Source organism: Siphateles boraxobius, unplaced genomic scaffold, assembly GCF_051911475.1.
Source record: "Siphateles boraxobius isolate OS27281-9 unplaced genomic scaffold, OSU_SipBor_1 11, whole genome shotgun sequence".
Taxonomy (NCBI): Eukaryota; Metazoa; Chordata; class Actinopteri; order Cypriniformes; family Leuciscidae; genus Siphateles; species Siphateles boraxobius.
This window is the reverse complement of record NW_027508711.1, coordinates 907,324-926,721: the sequence shown is the minus strand read 5'-3', so window position 1 is coordinate 926,721 and position 19,398 is coordinate 907,324. Positions and strand designations below refer to the sequence as shown.

The 19,398-nt window shown below is 36.9% G+C and overlaps 1 protein-coding gene across 25 annotated transcripts in view; it reads right to left on the bottom strand.

Moving 5' to 3' along the window:
- celf4 (CUGBP, Elav-like family member 4) overlaps window positions 1–19,398 on the bottom strand; it is a 117,705-nt gene continuing 98,307 nt past the window's right edge. For 7 of the 25 annotated variants that reach the window (XM_077248667.1, XM_077248669.1, XM_077248674.1 and 4 more), the window contains 11 exons: window positions 15,552–15,680; window positions 14,692–14,771; window positions 14,314–14,454; window positions 13,999–14,137; window positions 12,662–12,814; window positions 12,085–12,195; window positions 8,478–8,540; window positions 8,251–8,331; window positions 6,263–6,406; window positions 3,629–3,825; window positions 3–319 (listed from right to left, as the gene is read on the bottom strand). In XM_077248667.1, the coding sequence (XP_077104782.1) occupies window positions 3,698–3,825; window positions 6,263–6,406; window positions 8,251–8,331; window positions 8,478–8,540; window positions 12,085–12,195; window positions 12,662–12,814; window positions 13,999–14,137; window positions 14,314–14,454; window positions 14,692–14,771; window positions 15,552–15,680 (1,169 nt within the window). In that variant the 3' untranslated portion in view covers window positions 3–319; window positions 3,629–3,697. Of the gene's footprint in view, window positions 320–3,628; window positions 3,826–6,262; window positions 6,407–8,250; window positions 8,332–8,477; window positions 8,541–12,084; window positions 12,196–12,661; window positions 12,815–13,998; window positions 14,138–14,313; window positions 14,455–14,691; window positions 14,772–15,551; window positions 15,681–19,398 lie in introns of all 25 variants that reach the window. The other 18 variants (XM_077248672.1, XM_077248676.1, XM_077248691.1 and 15 more) reach the window with 15 other exon arrangements.

Here is a 19,398-nt window from a genome sequence, read left to right as displayed (position 1 = left end):
TATATATTTTTTTTTTTGTTGTTGTTGTTTTTTTTTTTTTTTTGTTGGTCTTCAGTAATGTGTCCTGTGGTCCTGCAAAATAAGGGCTTGGGGGTTCAGAGAAGGGAGTACGGTATGGTCCAGTTACACCGTGGCTCCCCTGAGTTAAACTCTGAAGTCCAAAAAGGTCCATTGAGCCTGGTGGTGTTGGTGGTATATCACACGGCTATGTCCTCCTCATGTCCTGCTTCAGCTGTACTTTATCCCCAGCCTCGATGATCTTGTGGTGTTTTCAAATACATTTGGCATGTTATCAACATGTGTTCCAGCTCTACAAAACCTAGGAAGAAAAAAGAACAGAAGCATTTAAAGTCGGCATGAAATGAAAACTCACCCCATCTATTCTAAATGCAATTCATCCATGCATATGGTTCTTTTAACCCTTAAACACATACCTCAGGTCTTTAGTGACCTGGGACATCACTCACTACCCTCCTCCTCATTAATTTTTTAGTTACACACCAACCACCTTAGTATTCTTCATTCAATTCATTATAAACAATATAACAAGAAAAAAAATTATATACCGTATTTATATATATATATATATATAAAAGAATGCCTGTTTTCCCATTTACTTTTTAGTAAAAATTCTATAGGGTTGCTAATACTATTTTTTTTCTGCACAACAATAATTGAATCTTTGATGACTGAATACGTGCAATTCAGCTTTATTCCATAAGGTGGCAATGTCTGATACACAGTGATGAAGTGACGTTTCACTCATAGTTACCGCAGGCAGAAAACAAAAGAATAGGAAGTACCATCAGCAAAACTTGAAATGGCTCACGCCGCCTTCACACTGGCAGTTGAAATCAGCTCCGATACGGCTCCGAAACGACCGGAAGTCATTAATTTCCTATGGAGATTCGCAGACCCCATGCGAATGGGTCCGAAACGGGTCCGACCGAGTGCGGTGCGAAGAAAATCGTGTCCGTTGGTCATCCGGATGCGTTAAAAAAATTGAACTCTTGCGAAAAGCTACGGACGTTTTCAATCCGACAATTCCAGCGGAAGTTAGTGTTGCTATGATACTGATAAACAAACCTGAATTCTTATCGTTATAAAATCATTATTTATTTTATTCAAAGTTAAGTTGTCATGTCATTTTTTTATTTTCATGATTTGCTAACGTTATTAGGGCAGTTAATACAATTAAATTGTAGGCAGACATCGAACTAAATGTGATATAGTGGTATAAATTATACCACTATATCACATTTTTTAGCTGACCTGACATGTCAACGCTCTTAGCAACTTTCCTCACGCAGCAGCCTTCCTATTAATATCTCTATAACCCTCATCAGAGAGATCATACCGAACTGACAGAATCAACCTTTCTAATCTCTCCGCCATTTTTGTTCTACCCGCTTCCGATGCTTTTCATTGTGTAGTACGACGTCCGTTGGGGGCGTATTGCGTATTACGGAGCTGATTTCAACTGCCAGTGTGAAGGCGGCGTCAGATTTACTGCAGAGCAAGTCCTGAACGCAATCAAATATTACTGTCACTGTCACTTGATGGTGAATCTGGTGAAGAAGCTCTTAGTGATCAAAATATTGATTTTGAAAATAATAGTTTTGGGAATATGTTTGAGATGGCGAGTATGAGCCAGACGCTGAATGTACTGGAAAATGAGCTCTGACGAGGACAGTGATGATGGTATAAAACATCTGCTCAAAACCGAACCCTTCCAAGCTCCAAAAGGTAACAAAATAAGCTTTATTTTATTCTTCTGTAATTGTTACTCTAATATCAGAAGAGTTTTATGTCATCGTGACAGTTAGAGATCCATCCTGTTAGATAAAGATCCGGGTCGCTAAAGACCCGAATATTTAATAATGATTGCCGAAACGTTCATGCATTCAAGGGTTCATTTTTATTTTTTTGACCCAATAGTCAAATGATCATAACTGGACTTCAGACTTCTCTCTGGTAACGTATGCAGGACTTCTCCAATCATTTAGTCTGCTTAAACTCCTCCCATGCAAGCTAGCACACACCCACATCTCAAAATCCAATCAACAACTGATGGATCGAACCTACAAGTCTCCACGCTACATTTTCAAAAACATTTTTAAAAGCCGTTACACATGGATTTACCTCAAAATACGGAAGAAAAGATCTGTTGCTACTTTCGTTTCACTGTGGCTTTGAAGACCACTTATTGTAGCTTTTAGTTCATGTCTATTAGCTTTTTGATCCATTGCTGGCATACTAAAGTTGACGAAACACTTTTTTACTTTTTAAAATGATCAATTATAAAATAATTTTAGTAATTATTTATAATATTTATTGATGTTTTTTATATAATTGGTTTAATAATAATTTATAATTATATAATATAATTATTTTTCTCTTCAGGGAATGGTTCAAAAATAGATAAATGCCATATATACAGATTTTTGTACAATCACATTATGAATTTGCATTAAGAGCTACTAAACTAAGGCTATTAAAAATAAAAATAAAACATCTGCAACTACAATTTCTTCAAACCATTTGATGGTGATTTTATGCACTGCAAAAAAATTTTTTCTTTATTTAAAAAAATTAAATCTATATAAATCTTACATCCAGATATTCTCTAAAAATGTAGCTTTTATCAAAAATTGTTTTAAGGATGTTTAGATATTTTTTTACTGTAAAACAAGACAAAAACACTGATTAGCAAAATGATTGTGGCTGTCCGGAAGAGTTTTAATGTATCAGGTCAGTGCTGAGATGTTCAGGAGCCGTACTGTGTCGTCTACAGAGGCGGAGATGGCTCACTGGCTTTGTAAGTAGGTAATAACTTGGGCCAGTAAAAGGCATCAGCAGGGTAAATTAATGACACAGCATTGATTTTCCATCTTCATTTAGATGAGGAGATGTGAGATGATATGAGCTACATGGAGACGACTAATCTTTCCCCCTCTGCCACAGTCCTTTTTAATTTCATATGCTGTTATACTGCAGGCTTAAAGTCAACATGAAACCACATTCACAAGCCATTTTGTGACATTTCAGAGTGAAACTACATATCAGTAAGAAAAAAGACTATTTTATCATTTACTGAATTGTGCCGAGTAAGTACAAGTACAGTGAGTGAGTATGTGAGAAATGCGACGTACTGCTGATATTTACGCTACGCCATGACGCACTACTCTATTTCCGACGTCATATGTTGCGCTTTAGATGCAAGAAGACTGTGTATGGCCGTTTGGTCAGAAGCTAGAATTTTACTTTGTAACGTGTTAAATAGGAATATTTTTCTTACACTAACGCATGGCTTCGCTTCAGAAGGCCTTTGTCAAACCCTCGAAGCCGTGTAGAGCACTTTTATCATGGATAGATGGACTTTTATAGACTTCAAAACAGAAATGGCCCTTCACTGCCATTATAAAGCTTGGAAGAACCAGGGCATTTTTTAATATAACTCCGATTGTATTCGTCTGAAAGAAGAATGTCATATACAACTAGGATGACTTGAGGGTGAGTAAATCATGGGCTAATTTTCATTTTTGGGTGAACTATCCCTTTAACTAAACCAATTCATTCACTTGTATAATATCTGTGTGTCTTTTGGCTCCAAGGTGATTTGGCTGACCTGTCGTTCCCTGTGCGCAGCGGCGGCCTTCACCCCCAGGGTCAGGGGTGGCTGGGGGGAGGGACGGGGCTAATATGGGCGGTTGGCGTCCTTTGGCCTCTTCAGCTGCACTTTGAGTCTCTTCATGCCGATCTGAAAGCCGTTCATGGACTGGATGGCGGCCTGAGCGCTGCCTGGGTTATCAAAGCTCACAAAGCCTAGAGAATGCAGGGAGAAAGATGGAGACAGAGAGGACGACAGGTTAGCACCAGATGGATGAGAAGGTAATGCAATGGACAGATGGACGTTAGATAGGATTGAGGGAAGGTGGAGTCGGAGGGGGTGTGAGAAATGGGTCACGGTGAGGCCAGAAATGATTTTATGATAAAGAATGAGGTGAGCGTGAAATGAAGGGAGGGAAGGGTATCAAACAAGTTTACTTAAGTCATTGTGACACATATTTACCAGATACATGTTTAACATTCAACATATATGCACAATCAAGTCAATCAATACAATACAACAGCATACATTTGATACACAATAATCAGAAGCACAGAAAACATGCAAAACCTAACACAATATTCATTCAGTCCTAGAATTAGCGAGAAGTTAGTTAGGATTCTTTTTTAACTCTTTCCCCGCCAAAAGTTTGTACAAAAAGATGAGAAAAACGTGTTTTTGTCAAAAATGATGTCTGGATTGGATTTAGAATGATGATCAAAAACATAGATTGGGTAGATTGAATCCATCAACAGCCTCAAAGCTTGCATATTCCTATACCTCGTCCTGGGTCGACATTCATTCGGTAACGTTTGTCAGTTTTGATTTATTTAATGTTTAATGATCGCTGGAAAATTCCTTCAGTGGCTGCGAAGCATTGTGTAATTTCCGTCAATGGCAGGGAAAGAGTTAATGACATACAGAATACAGAAAAACGAACTACATTTTTTTTAGAGGCTGAAAGTAGTTTAGATTTGAGTTTTTCCAGTCATACATTTTTTTTTTTAAATGTCTGTTAGCTTTGAAGCCATCTGCTAATGAATAATGGTCAATTACTAACATTGCATAATGTATTATTGTAATTTATTATAATATTATTTATTTGATATATTATATAATATTATTATCTTCTCTTTTGGGAGAATAGTCCCAAAATATTGATAACATCATCTTAGATTGCTAATATTCAGATAGCTTAATATCACAAAAAGCACTGAAATTTGAAAAAATTTGTATTTCTACTATGCAAGCAACCATATCATAAGCTGTTTTTAATATGTTATATACTTTAAAACCATATTAAACTGCTTGCTTGAGTAGAGATTTAACCCTGTGTTAACGTATTGCCTTTTTAAGCAGAAAGTCTGCATGAGACATAATTTTATAGAACAAAATCTGTGTAGTGAAAAATGAATCGTTATTATTTTTTCAAAGTGTGCTAGCACATTGATAGTGTTTAAGCTAGCAAACATGGACTAAAACAAAGCTTCGATTTTATGGGGTCTTGTAGCTATTTTTTAGTAGTTTGTTCATTTGTAGAGTAGCTTGTTAAAAGGTAGCTTGAATTATGACAAAAATGCATTGTTTATTATTATGCATTATATAGGTTTGTAGTTGTTATATTTTCCGTTTCTGGTGTATGGTGTAAATCGGCTTCAAGCAGCAAAACTCCAGTTAACAAATTATTTCCTCTCATTTTCTCACTCTCATCGGTCTGTCTTGATGTATTGTGATTATTTCAGCTGGCTCAGCATTTCAGATCATCACGTCTGAGTCTCTGAAACACCTCCTGCTAACTGCGTTTATATTAAGTTGAAATCGAATAGCGTTGTGTTTGTTCATGCATGGGATGCCTTTGATAAGTCAAGGAGCCAGTGAAGCTGCAGATAGCGCTAATTAAAATATAGAGGTTCACATTAGTCACAAGCGGGACACACGAACACGCTTCTGCAGTTTCCCCCTTCAGCCTCATGTCCCGCGCTGATTAAAGACATAAAGATGCTACACTACATCTTCTTTTTTTCCCTTTTCATATTCCATTCATTCTTTTTTTCCTGTCTTAAGCCAGGTGCACACCGTGTGATTCAGATTAAATCATGTGACTTCAGTGACATTTTAGGTGTAAAATATACATACTAGCTACTACTTTTCTTGTGTCACCAGTTTACATTGCAGTTTTCACACAAAACATGTAATAACTAATAACAAAAATCTAAAATAAAAAAAAACCCCATTATGTGCATTAACCCCAATTTGAATGCTAAGAGCATTTTGGACATTATGTTAATATGACTGAAAGGAACACCAAATACTGTAAAATATGTGGTATATGTTGCAGATAAGCTCATATCCACATTTTAGATGTCAGGTGTAGAGAACCAAAATGTTGAACATGAGGAAATTTGTTGGAAGCTAATATTCATCGTAAAGGTAATATATTAGCCCTTTGGTGAACATGCATAACAAGCGATCTTAATTTAGCCCTACAATCCGTAAAATGTATCTCAGATGGCGAAATAGTAGCGAAAAGCACACAGTGTGCACGCGGCTTTATTCGAAAGCTTCGCTGTGGTAGAGAAATGAGGTAAAAATGTTAATAGTGTGAGTAGGAATGAGAATAATCTTCACAGGTGTCTTATCATTTTTACCCACCAAAGCATTTACTTTGGTTTGTCGCCCGATCCACAAACACTTTGGAGGAGATGACATTACCGAAAGGCAGGAACATCTGCATCAGCTCGCCGTCCCCAAACTCCTGAGGAAGGTGATAAATAAACAGGTTACAGCCCTCCGGCCCTGGAGACAGAGAAAGAGAGAGAAAGACAAGAAGGATTGTGGGATACAGAAGATTAGAGAAGCGGTTAGACAGGAGAGAAAAAGAGCAGGTAGCACAGAAAGAATAAATGGAAATGAGGGGAATAAAGAGAGAGAAGGCAAAACAAAGACACAAGTGGCGAAATTAGACTTGGCAAAGAAACTATTGAAACAGTTTCTCTTTATTGAGCAGTTGCCCTGGCATTTGAAAGTAGCAATTCTCTCCATAAGTTGTATAGATGAAATAACAGTGTACAAACAAATGCTCGGTGCGCCACTTCCAGGTTCTTCAGGCACTCTTGAAAAGGTGTTTTAGATTAGATCTTCCTTCAAACTGAGCCTTAAATGAATGAACAAAAAGTGCAGCTAAAATTGGTTTCCAAAAGATTATTGGAGATTTGGGCTTCTTTGAATTCTCATCAGGATGAAGAAAACTCCCTGATTTGACAAAGAAATATAGTTCACGGATCACTGTCATCATGATTTTCTCTGCTGAAAGAAGACCTGACTGACCTTGAACATTTCATGAAATCACTGCACTTACTCCCATCATAAAGTTTTAATTTCCTGAGACAAATAAGGCCCAGTTTGATCTTAGACCACAGACCACCATCTAAAGGGAACGACTGCAGCATATACTGGCTGTGCAAGGATATGCAATTAAAAATAACGTGAATGAATTGCTGAATTTATTTTGTTGATAAAAGTCTGCAATATGTAATTATATAATCAAAACGGTCAGCTATTTTGTTTGATCAATGCCAATTGACTTCTTTACCACTGGAACAAATGTGTAATTAAAAATGGGTATTTCGCGTTTTTACTTTTATATGCATAATTTCTCAGGCTTTAGAAATGTGTAATGTGTTCTAGGTTGCTTTTGTATACGGAATGGACTTAAATTTGTTTTGTTTATAATCTAAAATGAACCTGTGAAGACCACTGTCTAATAACCTCAAAATTAACAAACATTCCAACATTCTAAAATGCATAACATACAATGGGAACTGCATCAATTAATCACTTTATCTATATGTGCATTCAGACACATGCTGTACAGTTGGCAAATCATGAACATGGCTGGTTGTTGAAGATGTTTCTGTATAGTTTAATAGCAGCCACTGGAGGGAGACGAAACCACAATCTCGAATATAATGTTTTATAAAGTCAGCCAAGAACACCAAATTTAACTTAAAATATTATTCTAGGCCATGTCTTAAACTTAATGTCTGTGGATCTGTAATTTTGGCTTGTCCTGTAGGGTTTGCGGAACTATTTACTGCTAGGCTACCATTGTGAGTCTATTTACTGTAAACAGTTTCCAGTTTGTTTACACACACTGAGACGAATCAAAATGATTGTCTGTGGTAATCAATAGCACACCAGAAATGCGATCCATTGATATAATATAATATTCCTACCAGTGTCACATGATCCTTCAGAAATCATTTTTAAATGCTGATTTGGTGCTCAAGAAGCATTTATAATTATCAATATTGAAAACGCCTGTGCTGTTTAATATTTTTTTGTGGATACATTTTTTCATGATACTTTAATGAACAGAAAGTTCAAAAGAAAAACATTTATTTGAAATAGAAATATTTTGTAACATTATACATTTTATTACTGTCACCTTTGATTAATTGAATGCATCCTTGTGGAACCAAACTTTTGAATGGGAGCATAAGCGGCACATAGCAATCAATATATAAACATCTCACTTTAATAGAACATCTATAAAAGCCAATTACAGTAAATGTCACAGAGAGTGACCACGTCGAATCTTTCACTCTCACAGGTGACATATCTGGCTGCGACAGACTCACCTTCTCTCTGTTGCTGAGGGATGATGGGAGGCGGCTGGGGAAAAGCCTGGCTGATCTGTCCATATGCAGCGGGGAAGGCTGCTGAGACACACACACACACGCCAATGTGTCAGATAACCCCACACACACACACACCTCTTATTCCAGCACACGTAGACACAGTGCATGCACTTTTTATTAACTTGGAAGCAGGAAAATCACAAACAGCCTCCTTTTGAGTGACAGACCTGCATATTGTTGGACTCCAGCGTAGGCCTGCTGCAGGGGGTCTGCTGCAGTGGGACTCTGAGCTGTGGACAGAGAGAGAGAGAGACAAGAGCCGGGGTCACTGAGTGCGTTTGAGTGTGTTCGGGCAGAGCTGTGCGCCGGGAATGAGCTTACCTCACTTCCATACCCCCCCCCTTCACCATTCACCCACAAACAATTAAGTTGTGGCGCCCGCGCGGGACCCTGCCAAGCTTTTCCGCTGCTCGAGATTTGGAAAGACAGCCGGAGAGTGTATGGAGGACAATATAGATCTACAGCTCTACACGGCACATCAATCAGCTGAGAGCTTTCACAGTAATAAAGGCAATTCAGCCCCGGCCCGCGACGCTCCTGTTCTAAACACTGATACACATATTTATAGCCTGGTAACTTAACGCTGCTAAAACAATAACAGGTAAATACTACAACATCCACGCTTTGGATTGCGTGTTTGGAGCTCATTTGATGGACTTGTGAGTAACTCTTTCCCCGCCATTGACAGAATTTCCTTACATTTATGCGGGGTGATTATGCGACAATGTTGTACTAAAAACTGTGCTTTTTCGCGCACAGACAACGTTGTCAAAACGATCAACACGAAAATGACTAAAAATGCTGTATTATGCTGCCAGGCCGGTGGATGGCGATGTCACTTTGTAAAGAAAAACTACGTGCATATAGACCGAACACGTAATACAAACAAAAATACGTTTTTGTTGTTTACAAATACCCGTTTTCAAAAGCTTAAATTTTTGCCAAAATGGCATTGTCATGTAAATGAACTACTAAAATGCATAACATGTTTTCTGTTTTTAGTTGAAAACAGTGTTGTTTAAACGGCCTCTGAGACACTTCGCTGCCATTGACGGAATTTCTTCCAGTTTTTTCTTTCCTTATTTTCCCTGTTATAAGGTAGGCGGCGCTATTACGCATCTTCTGAAAGTTAGCAGAAACAAACAATTAAAACACTGCTTATGCACATTGTATTTTTTGGGGAAAAAAGCATTCTTATCAGCTTTTTGTTCAAAATGTTGCTTCTTTTTAATTAAACTTAGATTCAAGTGTTGATAAAAAAAAAAGAATGCATGATGCTAGAATAAATAGTTTTCTATTTTTTTTAATGTTCAGTTATTCATACAACAAAATATTCTGGGGGCCATTAATCTTTTGTAAACATTTTTAAAAATGTTGGCAGTGCCTGGCAACTTCTTTTTAAAAATGCTGGTGGGGAAAGAGTTAAAAGTAAGGAGAATTCAGACAAAAACGAACATCCTGTCATCATTTACTCACTCTAATGTTCCAAATAAGTATGAATATAAAAGAAAATGAACACGGTCTAGATTTTCAGTGAAGTAATCTGCTCTGGAAAACCTGATTCTGATTGGTCAATTGCATCAAGACGTCATATATTTCCAAATATTATTATTATTATTAGACTTTATTGTCCACCTTGGTGGAAATTTGACTTCGACTTCTCCAAACATATATGCATCAGTGACACAACAGTTAAAATGACAAAATACACACAGTTTAAAAGTATGACACTACCACCGTCAACATACAACAACAGAAAATGGAAAGCAGCGCAGCCGATTAGAAGTTATATAAAACACAAAGACGCTTTCAGTTTAAATTAAGTTCCTGTATGGCATGGGGAATAAAGGATCTCTTATAAATGTTCCGGCTCGCCCTTGGGACCCTGAATCTACGGCCAGATGGGAGCAACTCAAACTCTGAGTTGAGTGGGTGTAGGGTGTCTGCTGATATCTGTCTGGCCTTCCTGAGTACCGCTCTATCATACACATCCCCAAGCTGCCTTTGTGACTTGCCAATCACCTTCCCTGCAATATTAACAATTTTGGAAAGCTTGTTTTTGTCTTTCACATTCAGATTGCCATACCAAGCTGTTATATTGAACTGTAAAATGCTTTCTACCAGACCCCTATATGCCATCTCAAGAATGTGTTGACTGACCTTGAAGCTCCTCAGCTTTCTAATTAAAAACAATCGCTGGTTAGCTCTCTTAAAAATACTCTCTGAGTTAACATTAAAACTTAAAGTGCAATCAATGATTGTACCCAAGTACTTAAAATTTTCCACTACTTCCACAGGCCGGCTGTTAAGTACAACAGGGGTGATGTTACTGGCCCCTCTTGGTTTCGTTCGTATTATAAGTTCTTTTGTTTTAGTCACATTAATTTCCAGTTTAACAGTCTGACACCAGTCCTGCAGTAAAGTGACTTGGCTAAAATAAGCTTCCTCATGTGCTGCATTATTTTCTGTGAGAAGTCCTACCAAGGCCATGTCATCAGCATACTTAAGTAAACTAACATTGGTGCTGTGCACAGTCATGTCATTTATATAGATTCATATATATATATATATATATATATAAATTATATATATATATTTATTATATATTCACCATTGTCCATGGCAATGCTCTATATCAGACTGCCTATCTGGGTAGCTGAAAGTAATGCAACTTTCACATCTCTCGTATCACACTGTAGACTTACACACTCTTGTTTTATACAAATGCAACTAACACCATTGTGTATTTTAATAATTTAATGTAGGGAAAATGACCTCAGAGAACTTCAGTATTAATATTACTGTAATATTTTGTTGCTAGGCTGATTTTTCACTGAATGGACTTTTTTTTGTGGAAGTGAAAGCTTTATGAATAATATACAGGTAATATTATAAAACAATTTTTGTGTTACATACATGTTAATATATATTCTTTTGTTTAATGAAACAGCATGAACAACATGAAAGTGAGGATGATGATGAAATTATTATTATTATTTTTTTGTAGAACTATCCCTTTAAGGAGACCACAGTTCAATGACAGTTGTTGGTCCAATGGTTTTATGGGCACAGCGTTTTTCTTTTTTAATTATTTGAAAGTAAATGTTTGTTGGTGAATATTGCTGTTAATTATGTATAATAATTTTGGTGAATATAAATTAAAATCATTAAAAATGTAAAGATTTGTTTTTATAGCTATTTACTTCTTACATCCAATATTTTGAATCTTTATTTCATTAAAATGAAGTTTCCACCAATTGGAAAGGAAACCACATTTTTAAGCCATTTTACAGCATATACAAAATAAATATGTATGAAATAGCAATTTTAATTTATTATTTATGATTTTATTTCTATATTTTATTTTAGATGTATATGGCTTTTTTGTATAAAAAAGCGTGAACAACACGAGGGCGAGAAAACAATGATATAATTCAATGGGGGCTGTTGTGTAGTCTAATGGTTAAAGTACTGGGCTGGTAACTGAAAGGTTGTAGCACTGAACTCCAGAAGGTGTGAGCTAACACCACCATGCCCTTGAGTGAGTCACTTTTAAATGAAAGCGTCTGCCAAATACAAAGCATGCACATTTAACTGTAGCCACACTACAACAACAACAACAACAACAACAACAACAACAAGTCACTCTACAAAGCTGACGACACCAAACACACATGAAGAAACTACTCACGCCTCTGTCTACCGTAAACTGTATGCACACACACACCAAACACACACAGTAATATGACACTAACGTTTGAGGGAGTTCTATACCTTCTGAGAGAGACGACAGGAAGCAGCTTCCCTGAACCCCAAAACAACTTCTCTGTGCCACGCCAAGGCCGCCCTTCTCCGAGTCTTCCCTAAACACCACTTCCTGCAAAACTGGGATACAGCCGGAAGACAGGCATTTGCTTTTCTCTGTTGCACTGGACATGTATACCACTCCACAACACACACAGACTCGCACTGTGACAGCTGACAGCCGACCGCTGGCCATTTCACAACTCCAAATTCACTTTTCAGAGAAAGTGGCTTCGAGAAACATATTTAATAACATGTTGTTGTGTTTAATAAAAAACTGCTGAGTCATCAAATAGAAGAACACTTATATTCCTAAACACTTTAAGTAAAATGCTTTATGAGCTGTTATTCACGAACCAGAGCTGACATTAATCGTCAAAATAGGATGATGAAAGATTTTAGTTTTATACTTAGTCATGCATTTTACTGTTGCAAAAATAAATATAAAGTTTGCCTATGGAGTTTTCAAATATAATTTAAGTCGGTTCCACGCTATTAAAATCCGGCAAAATGATGCTGTGTATCTGTGGATGAGAGTGTGTAGTACCTGGGTAAGGATGGATTCCATTGGTGAACATGGCCTCCGCTGGAGCCTGTCCGTTGGCCTGAGGAGGAGGCAGCCCGGTGAAACCGTTCACACTGATTGGAGATGGAATGCTGGTCACCGTGGGAGCCGTGATGCCAGGGGGCGTGCTTCCACCTGGGGGCGGGGCCATGGAGAGGAGACAATATTTGAAATATTCATAATAAATACATAACAGCTTTGCTGGGAATAGAGAGTTTTTAAGAATATTTAGGCAAAATATATGTAGTTTATTATTGTTGTATCGGTGCATAATACATAAAGTCGTTCTTTTTTGTATTGACTTAGTGAAAAACACACCCTTATTATTTTATATTTTAATTCCAACACAAGTTTTATTTTTGCATTTTACATTTATTATTGCATCTAATATTTAAAATTTTTAATCTTCATTCCATTACGATGGTGATTCCACTGATTGGAAATGCCTGAAGCTCGATCAGATTTAAGTTTTAATTTGAATTTTAATCATGTATTATTTATATAATAAATTAGTTTAAATTTTACTTAACAGAGCATGCTCTTATACACCATCTCATCTGTGGCTCTTACCAAACACGAATAATAATAAAAAACACTCTTATTTACAATGACTCAAGAAGGGAAAAATGCATAAATGATAGCCATGAAAGGAATAGTTCACCCAAAAATGAAAATTCTGTCATCATTTACTCACCCTCTATTCATTCACCCTGTATGACTTTCTTTCTTCTGCTGAACACAAAAGAAGATATTTTGAAGAATAAGGGTAACCAACAGTTGATGAACCCATTGACTTCCACAGTATGGAAAAAAAATACAATGGAAGTCAATGGGGTCCATCAACTGTCTGGTTACCAACATTCTTCAAAATACCTTCTTTCTGTTGAGCACAGAAGAAAGAAACTCATACAGGTTTGGAACAACATGACAATTTTTTCATTTTTCGGTGAACTACCCCTTTAAGACCTGTTCACACCAAGGGTGATAAATATGACAATAAAGATATAGATCTAAAAATCGTTCTAAACATAAAAAATAGCGGAGTCAATACCACAACTATGACAGCTGCACAAAGAAACAATATCAATGAAATCACTTCAGAACGATTTACAATGAAAACATTGACAGTCAATCAGAACCCACAAGACTTTAAAGAGCTTGAGCATTTAAAGCAGCAGACATAACTGCAGCGTGCGCTTAGTATAAACAGAATGATTCGTCTGCTGGTGTGGACACTAATATAGATATCGTTATAGTTATTGTATTTGGTGTGAATGGGCCTTTAGTCTGGGAAAGTCTGCGTGTGTGTGTTTCCGCACCTGATGTTGGGGTCATGGGAGCCCCAGGGAGGCCGTTGATGGTGGCCATGTGTTGCATCTGTGCGGCAGCAAAAGCTGCCATTGGGCTGAGATATCCTCCCTGACCCACTGATGCCATCAGCGCTGCCTGCTGCTGAACCTGATGGAGAAAAGTCCACACACACACACGCGCTACTTTAAATATATATAAGATAACATAATCATATAACGATAAAAGCACTGTGTATAACAAGACTTTAGAGTCGACAGATTTTTCCACTGAGACGCTGCAGTTTTGTTGGATATAGTGTATAATGACAGAGAGAGAGCTCTTGCCTGTGCATAGGCACCGTACGCTCCAAACTGCAGGGCCATCGGATTGAAGATGCCCATCTGACCGGCCATCTGCTGCATGCGTCGAATGGTCCGTTCCTTATCTGTGTCTGCAAACTTCACCACCAGGCTGGAAGAAGCGCCCTGAAAAACACACACACACACACACACACACACACACACACACACACACACACACACACACACACACACACACACACACACACACACACACACACACACACACACACACACACACACACACACACACACACACACACACACACACACACACACACACACACACCCCAATTGAGGATGCTTTGTGCCTTAAACGTGCTAATGATATAAAAGTGCATGATCAGATGTGCTGGCACTCACAGGCATAGTTTGGCTGCCGTGTAAAGCACTAATAGCGGCCTGAGCTTCTGCATGAGTGGAATACTTCACAAACGCACATCCTGAAGAGAGAAAAACAATCAAAAACACCCTCTTCAACATTTACAGACACTTCTAGACCAACATATTTTATTTTTGGGAGTTTCTCTACCTGGGTCTTGGGACAAGAAGCCGTTTTTTGAACTCCAAAGTTATTTTTGAATTATATATTATATATTATTACTATTTTATATGTATGAATTAAAAAAACAACAAAAACTATATGCAGACATTTTAGTTTTTTAACAGACCTTTAAAAGTGATTATATTCTTACAAATGCTTGTGTGTAAATATACATATGAAATACATATGTTGTGGTAGTGAATCATTGCAATATTGAAAATCCATGGCATTTACAATATATGATAAAAATATAGTAATTTAGCCATGATACCATATCACAAAAGCTATAGGAATAGCTTATTAATGTAAGTAGTAAATAAATAACTTTTTTAAAAATTTTATTATTATTTTAAAAATGCTAAACATTTTCATATGGGAGCAGGTTTCGGGTTAATCTATATTAATTTAATAATATTTTTTATTATTATTAAAAGACAGTAGAAGTCTATGGTATGTCACTGTTTATATAACAAGATAAATGTATGTGAATTGCATGTTTGCTCACTGTATCCAGTTCAATTCCCTCTACACCCTAAATATGTGCCTTTTTTAACTCTGTGCCTTGTCTTGAGTTTAAAACATGCAGCAGTGACACATTTTTTATATATATATGTATATATAAAGAGAGAGAGAGAGAGAGAGAGAGAGAGAGAGAGAGAATTAGACTGAACCCAATAACCTTTGCTGTTTCCATCAGGACCTCTGAGGATGGTGCACTCCTCAATGCATCCGAAGGACTCAAAAAGGCGCCGCACATCGTCCTCACATTGCTGCTTATTCAGCATGCCAACAAAAAGTTTTCTGTCTTCTGAAACAAACACAGAGAATTCGTTACATATTATACAGGACAACAACTACATCTATCTTATGTATTACTGCTCATTTCAATAAATCCACAGAGCCCCTTATTCTAGTTTTACTTTATTATAAATGCTGTTTGCATTTTCCTCAGTATTTGCAATAATTTCAGAGCATTTTATTATTAAAGATGTTTGAATCTTATACAACTAAAAAAAACACAACCCCCCATGAGCTAAATACTGTATGCAAACAAAAATGCAATTAAAAAAATGCAGCAAAAACTTAAAGTCCTAAAATAAATAGAAGCTCTTCAAACTCCTTCACTCAATCGATAGCTTTTTAATCCACCAAATATATCTTTTTCTGTGTCTAAATCCAGCAATCCACTAAGAAACTTGTTGGTGCTACTGTCTAATGAAATGAGTTTATGAACGAGATATCTGTGGAGAACCTTTCGTCTAGTCGATTCTGCCACCTCAGGAGGCTTTGTTTATTGTTTGTGCTTTTATTTATCAGATTATGTAGACATTATTGAATTACACATCAGCGTGAGGAGAACAAAAGCGGTATTGTTTTCAGGGTTTTATTAGGCTGTAATTGCAGTGTCACTGCTGCATGTTTTAAACTCAAGACAAGGCACAGAGTTAAAAACCAAGGCACATATTTATAAGGTGCAGAGGGAATTGAACTGGATACGGCAGTGCGTAAACATGCAATACACATACAGTTATTTAAGTTATATAAACCGTGACATACAATATACTTCTACCGTTTTTTAACAAAGAATCTAAATATAAAATTATAATTAAATTATTATAGATTAACCCGAAACCTGTTCCCAAAAGAAAATTCAACATTAAAAAAACAGTAATTTTTTATTAACTACTTACATTAATAAGCTATTTCTATAGCTTTTGTGATATGGTATCACAGCTGCAAATGCCATGGATTTTCAATATTGCAATGATTCACTGGCACAGCATATATATTTTCAATGCTGATTTGCTAATGATTTAGCAATTTCGTTTGTTTTAATATATTTCTCAGACTCTTTGTGTTGTGCATTCATGTGTAATCACAAGAAAATATGCTTTAAGCAACCAAACGTTTTGTTTAATAATGCTAGTGGGGTTGCATAGGTAAACTTTCTTATATCATTACACATGAAAGTGTATATGTAATGTGTGTGTGTGTGTGTGTGTGTGTGTGTGTGTGTAAGTATGATGGATGGTGCAGCAGAGATATTAATGAGCACTATTGTGAGTGTTCATGTGTTTGTCCACGCCCGGTGCTCACTAACATGCTCTGACAGGGTGCCCTTGCCCATTCAACAAGACTAATCTCCAGTCCAGAATGTTTACAAGTGCGCTGCGCATATGCGGAATAAGACAAGCACACACACTACATAGGTAAACACAGGCTAATTCAAAGGTATAAAGGTAAAACAAATAATAAATAAAATGTGTGCATCTTAATTTTATGATATTTATAAATAAAATAAAAGTTTAGCCAACATAAACACTTAACTCAAATAAGTATTAAATAGGAATGCAACGATATGAACATTTTGGCCGATACCGATAAATTGGCTGATAAATCTAAATCCAAAATTGTATACAATTTTAACCTGGTTACAAAAAAAGTATCACCATTAAAAGCCATGTCCGAAGCACACAATTATAATGTTCTCATTAAACTTTTATATAGCCTAAATGACACTGAATGTTGCATATATGTTGCACTGAACCATATTTTCCTTTTTTTAAGAGATTCCAATCATATTTCAAGCAATTCAAAACCATCATGGCAAACAGTGCGCATTTGAAGTGTCTCAACTGAAGGAAATAATCCATTATTTATCGGCTTCAATATATCGGCCAATTTTTCTAATTGGGCCAATAACATTAAAAATGAACATATATAGGCCGACGCCGATATGGTGTTCGATATATCGTGCGTCCCTATCAGGGGCGGAGAGTCGGACCAAAAAAACAGTGAAGTCGTGTCGCACCACTTTTTCTCAGGATCGATATTGTCCCCCACCACTTTTTGAAACATTGAGGCACGGATGTACCTAATACAAATAAATAAAACATCTCCAGTTAACTAGCAGAGCATTCATTTAGTTCGCTATTAAATAAGAGATCTAGCGCTAAAATGTGTTGTTTTTGAACTCAAGCTGAGCGCTCCTTGCAGCTGCTATCAGTGTCATGGATACAGTGTTCTCTTGTGGCTCGCGCAGTCTTCACTCGGACGCGCTCTTCAATCTATCACCGTTGCGGAGACTCTCTATTCATTCCGGTGAAATCACAAAATAAAATGTACACAAACGTGTCCCTGCTTGATATAGACTGCAACCACTGATGAACATATTCAGTGTTGATGAGAGAAAAAACCCCCCAAAAAACAATACGAGTGCGGATTAGAACCCGTAACCTCTGACACGCTTGGCAAAAGATCTACCACTAGATCATTTAAGAACTCAAACAAAACATGCAGATCGATGGATTTAGTTACGGGTTGAGCAGAGAGGCTGCACAGTTTGACAAGCGGGCACAACAGGCCGCCGGATGGTGTTGCTAAGAACTTGCAATGTATAACTATTATCAGACCGGCCCTCGCGGCCTCGAAACACTACCGGACCACCGGGAAAAGGTCCGACTCTCACGATTGCCACTCCGCCCCTGATCCCTAGTATTAAATAATAAAATAAATAACTAGAGGACTGGCTTGAAAATGCTATCTCATGAAATTTGTACAATGAACAATCATATTCCATTCGACATACATATTCGTTCATATTCGACATACAAAGATGGATCGTTAAATTCTTTACAATTTGAAGGTACACCGTTACAGTGCTTAGCATAAGTGAACACACCCATGCTACAGTTGACTAAAAAGAGGAATAAAAAATAATCTTTTAGAAATTGATCTTAATGGCTTAAGATTTTTGCTAAATCGTACATATTTTACGAGTTGCCCAATTCGTATGAATTCGTACGAATGACCTATCCCTGTCCCCGCCCCTAAACCTAACCATCACTGGGGTTTAGACAAATCGCACTCACTCGTATGAATTGGTCGTGAGATAGCGTTGGATTATCCCAGCTAATAGGGAACATTCTCAGAACTTTGGCTAACGTACTGGCAAGGTTCTCTAAAAGTTACGAACAAACATTCTTTTAGTAACGTTAATAGAATATTTCTTCAAAATGATCTGATCTTAATAATGTTCTCAAAATGTTAGCACAAAAAATGCAACATTGATGGAATGTTTTTTCTGAAATGCTTTAACTGGGCATTTGTTCATAGAACATTCAAATCTAACATTCCCAAAAGGTTTTCAGAATTATAAAATGTTCCCTTAACAGTTGTATAAAAACATTTTTAAAAGATTTTAAAAACTGGACATTTTTATTGTTGAGAAATAACATTTTCAATGGGAATGTTAGCAAAACATTCATAGAATACATTTTTTGTTAGCTGAGATGCTCGATTTTCATTTAAATAAACATGTCCTACGTGTAAATCACACTGTGCACATTTCCAGACAATAGTGGGACGGTGTGGGAAAAAGCTAGTTTAGAAGAACAAGTCTTTCGTTTAGTGTCTCTAACCAGTGTCACCAACTGTTTCCTTTCATTCTCTCTGATATCCATCCTTATTTCACTCTTATGACCACTCCTGCCTTCTCTTTAACTCTCTTTCAAGTCTCTTTCTGT